Consider the following 11,459-nt stretch of genomic DNA (forward strand, 5'->3'; position numbering starts at 1 on the left):
TAGGAGTCGGAGTATTATCAACAATAAAACTAGCTCACCTGTTATAGAAATAAAGGGGATGCATATAATAATTCAAACCGTGAAATTACAGAATCATTTATGATTATTTCTATAATGAAAACAAATTATCCCAATTGAATTAGAATAATAGAATATATATTATAGAAAATGTTGTGTAGTGTATTTATTTATTATTGTATTTCTAAAGAATTTATAAAAACAATAAACACGAGTAAATATTTAAAAAAAAACTATTCATATAAATCTATTTTAAAAATTAGGAAATATTTAAATTATATAATTATATATAAAAATAAGAAATGCCTTTAATCATAAAAACAAATAAAAAGATTAGTTTGTTCTCTTACGTTTAGTGAAAAGTTGAATAACGTGGTGCCAGCCAGTGGTATAATTTCGAATTAAAATTCAAACGCTAGAATTCATTTTCTTAAAAAAATTTTTGAGGCTATTGTTGCATCCTTACAATTAATAATAGCTACATATTAGTTAAAAGAGGGTTTCAGTTTGTCCGACTTAGTTTAAGTAAACGAAAGCGAAAAATATGGTTCAAGCATCAAATTAAAGCTCTTACCCTATAGATGATGCCGCTGAAGAGAGATTTGAGAAAGGTACAATGGTTCAGACATGGCGATGTGACAAATGTACTGTACAATGTTAAATCTATGGGATAAACATGTCAGGGTTCCGCTCCCTCTGTTAATTTTAACCCGAACAATGTTTATTTTTAGTTTTTTTTTTGTTTTGCTGCTTTATTATCGTAAATACTGAGGTCAATATATGTTCATTTTAGTTACTAAGACCACTTTTATTATCACCCTCTCCCAACTCAACCTTATCAATCCTCCACTCCCTCAAAAGCCCGTGCAAGACCGGGCATACGCAGCTAGTTATTATATAATTACACTATTATTAATATTTATCATTGATATTTTGGGTAACTGGGTTGGTAATTTTCAGTTTTATCGTTCGTTTTTGGATAATGTCAGCTTGTGACTCGGATAAAGCGTACTTTATACAGGTAAAATTCAAAATTGGTTTAATCAGAATATTTGGATAAAGCATACTCAAACTAAAATACTTGGCATTAGTTACACTACTTATATACTTACAGTTTAATTTTAATTAATTCATCTGCCATTGACAAACTATAAATAAACAAATTATGTTAATGAGTTGGTTTAAATATTTAAAAAATAATTTGATTATGTCTTACCTTTTTGTGTTGTAATTTGTGTTCGTTTTACGGTTTTACAGATAAATTGAGATATTGTGATTTTAATTTTAATGATTAAAAAATGTAGCCTAATCAATATTAGCAAAATAACTCTAATAAAGTTACATACAGATATTAAAATAAAAAAGCATTTTCTATCAACTTTATTTTTAAACACTGAATTAAAAACGAAAAAAATTGAGTTCTTAAGTGATTGAGAATAAGGTGTAAAGTGAGAGTAAGTAGTTGGGAATAAGGTGTAAAGTACTCAATTTTTAGTAAAAATCTTACAAAACAGGAGAAACTTTGTAAGATTAATGACAAATATGATAACTTTAAAATGTTTATTTCCTTAAAAAAAGCAATAAAGAGTTAAACTGTAAACTACAGACTTTTAACAAAGCAATACAGATCTTTTACATTACATAATTCTATTTCAAAACACTTCCTAATTTTTAAAAATTTGTATACTGTTTATATCGTTAAAAAATCCTGAAGTAAAAACGCACGTGATCTGATGCTCAAAAATTTTTTCTTCATTATAGTGTGGTTTTACGATTCCTGTATAATCAAATTAAAAGCCAGTTATAATAATGTATAATATTACGAAAACATATAAGTCAGTGGTTCCCAACCTTTTTTCATTAGCGTACCCCGCGACATGTCATATCTCTAGATTGTACCCCTAATTTAAGAAATTTAGTGAGTACCAGTATTGTTAATTTTACATATTGTAACTTTAAATTAAAGAAAAAAAAGTAAATGAAAAAATGTATAATAAAGTTGTGATTGTTGCAAGGAACATATTTTACCTAATAATTTTTTAATTCTATTAGTTTGTGATACATAATATATTATTTTTTCTGCCATAATAACTAACTTTTTTCTGTACCCCTAAACAACCTATCGCGTATCCCTAGGAGTACGCGTACCACAGGTTGGGAATCGCTGGTATAAGTAATCACTCACATTGCATTGGCACCTAAGAAATTCTTCATCTCTTCTACCACACTATCGTATCTAGGATCGTCGTACTCTGCTTCACTTCCATATGTGTGAAGAGCCGAATAAGCAGATTGGTTCTGTGTAGGAGTCGGAGTAGGTGTTGGAACAGGAGGTGGAATAGGAGCAGGAACTGGTGCCCGTGGCAATGAACGTACCATACCCGTTGTTACCAAATCGGGTCTCTGTGTTGGAGTGGCAGCAGTGTAAGTAAACCCACGAACCTCGACTCCTTCTAGTGAGAAATACTGCATTAAGAAGCTGTCAGAAAATAATATAAATGAGAAAATGAAACAAACCTGGTTCTAGAAATGGTCTATCCATTTTGTGCATGCAGCAACAAGATACTAAAGGAAGAATTATCACAATGACTAACGAGACAACAACCGGAAGCGTAAAAGAAAGTTGCTGATAGAGAGGTTCTTCCTCGGGTTCTGAAACATTTAAACTAATTTAAATACTTGGAATCATTTTTCATTATAAATATATTTTGATCGTATAAGATCTAATGAATGCACTGGTGACATGTTTAACACGTTATCTGAATAAAATCTCTGTGTATCTTCTTCGATGTGCTTCAATTAGAGAACCCGTAAGTTCTAGTTATCCTTTCTTTGTTTCACTCACTATGTATTCATTCATTAGTAGTAGTGTCATTTGTTCTAATCCGACTGTGCAGGTTAAATATCTCTACATTAAATCTCACATCTCTACAGTTAATAAGAGCATACTCTTACAGATGAATGAAGATTGGCACTAAATTTCACAAAGTACTAGAAAAACTCACTACAATATTATAAAAAACTGTTATAGTATCGGAAGTATATATATTTTTATTTTTATTAATGGTTATCATAGAGATGTACTGATACAATAAGTATTCAGTGACATTTACATTGATACAGCAGTGTAATGCTCTTATATGTGCCAACTTGTTTTGGCACATAAGAATGTTTAAACGAAGACAACAAACAATTTGGAATTTTTACGATTGAGAATTAAAGTATAGTCTAAAATTTTTAAACAGTTGTTGCCCTGTATTTCAATATTATAAAAATAAGTTTTTATTTAAATTTTAATAGCTGTTTGTAAATATTATTTAGTACCGAGTATAAGTTATATAAATTCTATTATAAATTATTTTAAAGTTTTCTTACTTCTATTTGCTGTGAGAAAGCTGATCACTTCAGTTGGTCCGCTTTCTCCAAATTCATTCTTTGCAGTCATATACAACTGATACTGAATACCACTAGATAATCCTCCAATAGTATAATTATGATTTGGGGACGGTAAAAGCCCAACCATTTGCCACTGACCGTTTGTTGGCTTTATATGAGCAATATACCCTATCAACACAAATATACACATTATCAAATTATATTATATACAAAATATTTAATTAATTTATAAAACATAAAATGGCTTTACCAGTAAGTGGAATATTTCTCTTTGAAGACCATAAAATTCGCAACTGTACAGAATATGAAGTGGTAGCCATAACAGATATTCTTGGAGTTGGTGGCGATTCTAAAACATATTTGTTTAAATCTATATTTTTGAATAACGATTCGAGCTTAATAATCTATTAGCCTGCTCGTTTATGGACAAATACAGTACATACAAATAATATTTCTCTTGTATTAGAAAACACTTCTTACCAATATAAGACGTAGTTAAAAGAATTGGTTGCGAAGGAGGACTTAACCCAGCTTTGTTGTATGCAATGATGATCAAAGTATAAGTAGAAGTCTTCTGAAGATTGTCCAAAATGCAGTGTTGAATTTCTCTACTATTATCTATTATTGCATGCTTATAAGAGTAAGTTATCTGTGATCCTTGACTAGTTCTCTTATATCCAACATAAAATCCTAACAATGGTCCATTCCAATCTTCTTTTGGCGGAGGCTAAACGTAAAAAATTGAATTTACTGTCAATTTTTTAAAATATAAAACAGTCACTTTAAAATTAAACAACCTTCCAAATAAGATGAGCTGACACAGTTGATTTTTCAGTAATCAGAAGTTCAAAAGGAGGCGAAGCAGGCTCTAAAAAAGAAGTATTTTAATTAAATTTCTTTTATATTATCTAGTTATATGTCTAAATGAATAATAAGTACCTTCTTCTGAAGTAATAGCTTCAACTATTTTTGACGGTTTACTGGAACCGACTTTATTCTCAGCAACAATTTGAAACTGATATTTAGTGTAGGGTTTCAGATAATGAATAACGACAGATGCTTGAGAACCATCAGTTTTTATTTCGGAAGTAGTAGTTTTCACTTCTAAATTTCGATATTTATTTTATTAATCTTTCACTATTTTTAAATATTGTATTGATTAAAATACATACCTATTTTGTACAGAATAATATATCTCTGAATGGCACTGTTTCCATTATAAGGTTGTTCCCAATGTAGACGAACACTTCTACTCCAAATCAATGTAACTTTTACATTTTGTGGCTGGCTAGGAGGTTCTGACGAATTTTGTAATAGCGATAAGGAAAAAAATAAAATCATCGCAAACAATAGTAAGGAAATGATTTTTGCGATAATGCAATTATATAAATGCTTTAAGAATGTTAATTAGGTATAATTTTTTAAAATTATGATCGCATTATATGAAAATCACATATAGGCTAAATATATGTAATCGTAGTCTATAGTCATATTTCTATTTTTAACGACAATTTTAACGAATACATCAGAAAAAAATTAGAATTTTTATAGCTTAAATAACAAAAATAAATTATCTAATGAAATCAAAGTTAAACTATCACTGAATTTTGAAATATAAACTTTTGTTGTAACATATTTTTAACAATATTATAACTTTTATTGACCAATTGTTTGATGGAAATAATGTGTATGGTATAAATCCTGTAAAAAAATATTTATGATTTTATATCATAATAAAATTGAAATTAAGAACTCACCAACAATTCCAAGTCTTACTCCCATTTGACTAGATCCGAAAGTATTATTGGCACTGCATACGTATAACCCGCTATCTTCTCTGGATGTAGATTCAATATTCAATGTAGATATAAAATTTCTTTCTAATGTTGTCTGAACTATTTGTATTCTATAAAATATATTTCAATTTGTATCAGATTTTGGTTACAGCAATAAATTTTTCAGGCAATAATTTATTATGTAAAAATGTATTATTATTATTAAACTTATTTTTCTGTCAGTAATTCACATGTTAATTTTATTACTTCAAACAATATTATAAAATATACTCGATTTTAATTAAATTATTACCTTTGATTTCCTTCAGGTTTATTTCCATCTTTAGTCCAATGAATAGTCAATGGTTTGTCTCCAGTAACATTACACACGAGAACTGAATCATCACCATTTCTAACAATTTTTTGTGAAGATTCTAATTTTACAACAGGAGACACTACGTATTTTGAAATACGAATATACTTCAATATTAAATTTATTCATTTGATATAAAACATAAACTAGAAATTTAGAAATTTATTGTGTACATGTTCTTATAAATAATTTTTTTGTATTAATAAAATTTATAATTTAATATGCTTGATAAAATCTAAAATTCCACACCTTGCACTTCCACTCGGATCGTTTTCGATAATTTCTCTCCAACCCCATTTTCCACTTCACAAGTATAAAATCCTTCGTCATCTTTCTTTGCAATGGAAGTGGTTAAAGACCCACCATCAACTATCTTCCAATGAGTTTCAGTTATTGGAGAAGATTGAGCGACATTAAAGCCTAAAAACATTGTCATCATTTACTGTATATTCATTAAAACAATAATTACGTAAAATATGAAACATTTACCTTTCGTTCTACGCCATTTTATAGTTGNCATAATTCTGTTTATTCAGCACAATAACAAAATTATTATAATTATTTTTGCAATTCTTTAAACTTACAATGTAACGAAGAAAGTATTTTAAAAAAATTTTCCATGTTTATTTCATTAATGCAATAGATTGAGCGACATTAAAGCCTAAAAACATTGTCATCATTTACTGTATATTCATTAAAACAATAATTACGTAAAATATGAAACATTTACCTTTCGTTCTACGCCATTTTATAGTTGGAGTGGGGTAACCATTAGCTTCGCAGTGAAGGACAACACTCTTTTCTGCCATTATTGATATATCGTAAGGTTGTCGAAGCCATGAAGGAGGAACTGAAATATGAAATTATAAAACATAAATTACTAACAACGACATGCTGAATAATATTCTTAATCTTACCTAAAACAAGAAGTTTAGTTGTATGGCTATCAGATCCGAATCTATTTGATACAACACAAGTATAATTTCCACTGTCTTCGCCCTTTACTGCTGCTATAATCAAAGAAGTTGAAAAGTCATCTTGATGACGAATAACTAAATGCGAAGATTCCGTTAAGGGTTTTCCATTCTTAGACCATTGAAATTTTAATGGGGGATCACCTACGCTGACGCTACACAAAGCCATATATCTTTCACCTTCTCTTAAATTATTCTCGCTAACTTGTGGAACAATTTTTGGTGGAACTAAAATTTAATAAAAGAATTAAGAGTTAAGAAAATTTAAAAATAAATAAATTGTACTGTATATATAATCATATTTTTCGTAATAAAATTTATGAACTGAGAAACTGGAATTTTGAATTGATTAGAATTCCTAGTGTTAAAAATTTTCCACATTTATTTACCAAAATTATTAAATAAAACATATTCAAACAAAGTAGAAAACAAGATGCTTGCTTACTATGTTAAAAATAAAAGTAAAAAGAGTAAAAGTTTTACATTTTAAATGAAATTCAAACAATCCAGCAACGACTTGCTTAACTTTCCCGGCAACATTTAAAAATGCGCATGTGGCGCCATCTGTTATGATATTTTAGTAAAAACTTTTTATATTTTTAACTATTATAAAATGGCAAAAGTCTTAATTTTGTGGAAAGTGACGGGTTTTATAAAAAAATTATAAGTGCTAATAAAGAGTAAAATCTTCATTAAGTCCGATCCGATCATTAAGTTAGGAGATACACATGACCCCCTTTATCTCCCCACACCCTTAATCTTTAACCACCAAATTTTAATAACACCAATCTTCCTAATAAAAGAACCACCCTGCAAAATTTTAAAAAATTTTCGACAAAAATACAAGAGTTATTAAGCACAGGAGCGTCATTAAGCTTCAAAGAGGGTGAACAAAATCGTGCCTCCCCACACACACTAACAACCATACATGCAGAGAAAACTCCCGAAATTTTTTGAACTTCTGGACGTTTCAAGGTGTCCTGAGTCCTAAAATATAAAAATCTTGGGGGGGGGTCAATTTTTGACCGATTGCCGTTTATTACTTTTCCCTCTGTTATATATAACAGCAGGAAAAGTAATAAATATTTTTTAATATTAAAACATAAAGTTTAACAAGCAATTATTTATTGTGACATCGTCACAATGCCGGGCTGCAACTTTTAGTCATATTTTTAATTAATTTATTTATTGAAAATATATTCTCTCCATCTCAAATTAGTAGTGGCTTGCCCCTGTACATCATACTTTTCCTTTAACAATAGGTTCGTGCCAGTTATCTAACACCTTTCAGAGGAAAATTTTTGATTTGAAATAACATGATTTCCAGAAGTTCATATACAGTTAATCGGGGCCTCCTGCCCATAAGCTTTTCATGTTTGGTCACATTTTTCATCTATCTAACTTCATTCTCGAGATTAAAGAAAGACAAAGAAAGACAAACGGACGGACAGGCGAACGGACGGTCGTCAGTGGGCATTTATAGATCTACAAATTTTTATTATTTCATAATTCTGTTTATTCAGCACAATAACAAAATTATTATAATTATTTTTGCAATTCTTTAAACTTACAATGTAACGAAGAAAGTATTTTAAAAAAATTTTCCATGTTTATTTCATTAATGCAATTAAACATATAACAATTATTTTTATTATAATCTTTTATTTTTTTCTTTAAATTTATAGACCAATAAAAATTTTCGTGGTTTAATGTGTCAAAATTATAATAATATATTACAATAATATTTATTAGTATAATATAATAAATAATATAAATGTTTGAATGATTTATGCTTTAGTTTCATGTATAAACAAAACAACATTATAATTTTTTTTATGTTAAAAAAAATAATTTTTTCCATTTTATTAAAGGCTTATCAGTTAAGATTTAAGTGAAGCCTTTAATAAAATGGAGAAAGTATTTTTTTTTAATATTAAGGTTATGTTTTCTGCTTATACATGAAGTTATACTTCACAACGTCAACATTCCACGTATTTAACTATGCTTAAAAATGTATAAAACGTATTTTAAATTAAAAAATTTTTATATTTAAACAATAATTTTTTTGTTGACTTTTGTAATATTTTAAATTTATATTAAAAGTAATTATTTTTCTTAATTTTTAATTTTTAAATATAAGTGTTAAAGAGATTTTTTATAAATAATCAATTCCATTTTTTATAAATTTTATTACTCTAGAAAGCCAAAATGGCGACTGAGTTATATATTTTAAGTTCACTTACCTTCCATATAAACTATATGAAATGTAGAAGAAATCCATAAAATGATGTAATAATAACAACTGCATTTAAAATTTCTTCCTGTTGTTATTAACATAGCCTTGAATCTGTCAGGAGATTAATAACGAAGGGAAGGTTTTCCTGCCTTGCTTTCTCTTCTCTGCAGTGAAGCCGAACTTTCCTACTCTTTACTCTGTATATAGCATTAGTTATAATTATTATAGTTTCGATCATGTAACATTTACCTCATATTAGCCAAAATGGAAGTATTGTATTTCATAAATAACTAGATTTTCACAGAATTGACTGTATGACTCCATTCGACGTCTCGCTCTCCGATAGATGAACTCGTCACAAACAATACTGATGCAGTTCATTGATTAGAGCGACACGGCGTGGGAAGAAAACAAACTAAATCTTCTAAGCTATATTTTTATACTTAAATACTTAAATTATACGAAAACTATGATTTAAAATGTTATTTTATAATTAAAATTAATTTCTATTATAATATAAAATTATTTAATGTTCACGAAGTTAATGCTTATAAATATTAGACAAAATGATGATAAATCATGTTTAATATGTTTAGATTAGAGTTTTGAATATCAAAACAATGAAGTAAATACAGAATATATAAAAAATGATAATAATAAAGTTTAAAAATTTATTTAAGATATTAAATTTTATTTTTTAATTATATTAAAATTATATTTTAATCAAGTAAAAGGGATAAGAAAAAATAATAACTATTAAAAATTTTATTTCATAAAAACAATAAATAATATTTAATACAAGATGTGGATTTTAACATATTCACACATTTTCTAAGTCATAGAAACTATTGAGACATTGAACATCTCGCATTCCAGCATTCGCTTATTATTGAATAGACAATTTTTTAAGGTAAAAAGATCTCAAAATCATGAAATGTACATAAAAATTTCTTCTTCAGATTCTGTTTATAAAGTTGTTTTACGATTCCTGAAATAACATAGCTTAGTAAATATCGATAAATTATGATATAATTAAAAATGGACAATAAACTCACATGGCGTTGGCACCTAAGAAATTCTTCATTTCTTCCACCACACTATCGTATCTAGGATCATCATATTCTGCTTCACTTCCATATGTATGAAGAGCAGAATAAGTGGACTGATTCTGTACAGGAGTAGATACTGGAATGGGTACAGGAGGTGGAATTGGAGCGCGTGGTAATGAACGCACCATTGTGTGGTCTGCAGTGACTAGATCGGGTCTCTGCGTCGGAGTTGCTGCAGTGTAGGTGAATCCACGTGCCTCAACTCCTTCTAGGAAAGAACGATCATTATATAAACATATCATTTAATAAGGAATAGAAGAAAAGATTCCAACCTGGTTCTAGAAATGGTCTATCCAATTTATGCATACAGCAACATGATACTAAAGGCAGAACTATTACAATAACCAATGACACGACAACAGGAAGCGTGAAGGACAATTGCTGATAAAGAGGCTCTTCTTCGTTTCCTACATAAATTTTTTAAAATTAATTTAAAATTATATGTGAAAGCTATCTTTTTATTTATAGCATTAAATCTTTTCATTATCATCATCATATTATCATATCTTATAACAACATAAATTACAATTGTTATTAATCGGAATTTCTTTATCATCTATACATTTATAAATTTATGTTCTGTTGTTATTCGAAGTTTTTTCAGTTGTTATTTATAGCTTTTTCAATGTTCTAATTGTAGTTCTATTAAGTTAATTAATTTTTTAATTGCCTTACATTAATTTTTTCAATTTTAAAAACGTAACACGCCTACAATCATCTAATAATTCTATAAATTAATCCTAATTAATGATGAAATTATTTGAGATCATCAAATTCTGAATTTCAGTTGGATTCTTATTAAACAGATGTATTAAATTTTTATTCACAGCAGCTCGTCAATTGAATATGACATTCGATGTTTGTATTACACTAATTCGTATATTTAAATTACATTATTACAATACTTACTAATACTATTACAGTAAATTACAATATTAAATTTATTTATAACAGCATAAAGATAAGATAACAGTTAACTGTGAATATATTAAATGTAAGCTTAAACCTAAATTGCCAATTTGTAAGTTACGAAGCGTTACAAGTTGGCAATTACTGTTGATACGATATAATCTCGTTCGTCATCGAACCATATTTCAAAACATAATATCAGTAATAAAATATAAATGAGAAGCCATTAATGACCGATCAACAGTATTATAATTTCATAAAATATTAAATAAATTTCTTGTAATTTTTTGTTTACTTTTGAATTTATTTTAATTTAGAAATAAGTTTTAGTTCTCAATAATTAGATCTGAAACATTTGTGAATAATATGTTATATAATTATATGAAACCAATAATTATAAAATTATTAAACTCTTCAAACTCGATAAAACCAAAAGTCAGGGTAACAGAAAAATTTAAGAATTTTTCGCTACTCTGTAAAGATTTTGTATGAAAAGTTTGGAAAATAATAACTGTATTTAACGGCACATTATTTTAAGACGATACTTTTGTTTCAAAATAAAATAAATAAATAAAAATCGTCTTTAAGCTCCAGTGTTTTCCAGATAAATAAATTGTGCATTCTAATTTTACCTTTTTAAGACCCGAAAGACAGTAAAAAAAAAAAAAA

At 27.8% G+C, this 11,459-nt stretch overlaps 2 protein-coding genes across 3 annotated transcripts in view; both read right to left on the bottom strand.

Moving 5' to 3' along the window:
- The window catches only part of LOC111628754, an 82,844-nt gene extending 73,846 nt beyond the window's left edge, over window positions 1–8,998 (bottom strand). Inside the window, exons 1-14 of the mRNA XM_023372597.1 lie at window positions 8,780–8,998; window positions 6,480–6,764; window positions 6,293–6,412; window positions 5,812–5,982; window positions 5,503–5,644; window positions 5,172–5,320; window positions 4,587–4,712; window positions 4,354–4,518; window positions 4,212–4,282; window positions 3,895–4,141; window positions 3,665–3,763; window positions 3,394–3,582; window positions 2,536–2,670; window positions 2,204–2,471 (exon numbers count right to left, since the gene is read on the bottom strand). Of these exons, the coding sequence (XP_023228365.1) occupies window positions 2,204–2,471; window positions 2,536–2,670; window positions 3,394–3,582; window positions 3,665–3,763; window positions 3,895–4,141; window positions 4,212–4,282; window positions 4,354–4,518; window positions 4,587–4,712; window positions 5,172–5,320; window positions 5,503–5,644; window positions 5,812–5,982; window positions 6,293–6,412; window positions 6,480–6,764; window positions 8,780–8,873 (2,261 nt within the window). The 5' untranslated portion in view covers window positions 8,874–8,998. The remainder of the gene's footprint in view (window positions 1–2,203; window positions 2,472–2,535; window positions 2,671–3,393; window positions 3,583–3,664; window positions 3,764–3,894; window positions 4,142–4,211; window positions 4,283–4,353; window positions 4,519–4,586; window positions 4,713–5,171; window positions 5,321–5,502; window positions 5,645–5,811; window positions 5,983–6,292; window positions 6,413–6,479; window positions 6,765–8,779) is intronic.
- Window positions 8,999–9,511: 513 nt separating this feature from the next.
- LOC111628768 (Down syndrome cell adhesion molecule-like protein 1 homolog) overlaps window positions 9,512–11,459 on the bottom strand; it is a 19,793-nt gene continuing 17,845 nt past the window's right edge. Inside the window, exons 14-16 of one of the 2 annotated variants that reach the window (XM_023372609.1) lie at window positions 10,154–10,288; window positions 9,828–10,089; window positions 9,512–9,760 (exon numbers count right to left, since the gene is read on the bottom strand). In XM_023372609.1, the coding sequence (XP_023228377.1) occupies window positions 9,739–9,760; window positions 9,828–10,089; window positions 10,154–10,288 (419 nt within the window). In that variant the 3' untranslated portion in view covers window positions 9,512–9,738. The remainder of the gene's footprint in view (window positions 9,761–9,827; window positions 10,090–10,153; window positions 10,289–11,459) is intronic. The other variant, XM_023372610.1, reaches the window with a different exon arrangement.

The sequence above is a fragment of the Centruroides sculpturatus genome, unplaced genomic scaffold, assembly GCF_000671375.1.
Source record: "Centruroides sculpturatus isolate CEXI.00-Female unplaced genomic scaffold, Cexi_2.0 scaffold634, whole genome shotgun sequence".
Lineage (NCBI taxonomy): Eukaryota > Metazoa > Arthropoda > Arachnida > Scorpiones > Buthidae > Centruroides > Centruroides sculpturatus.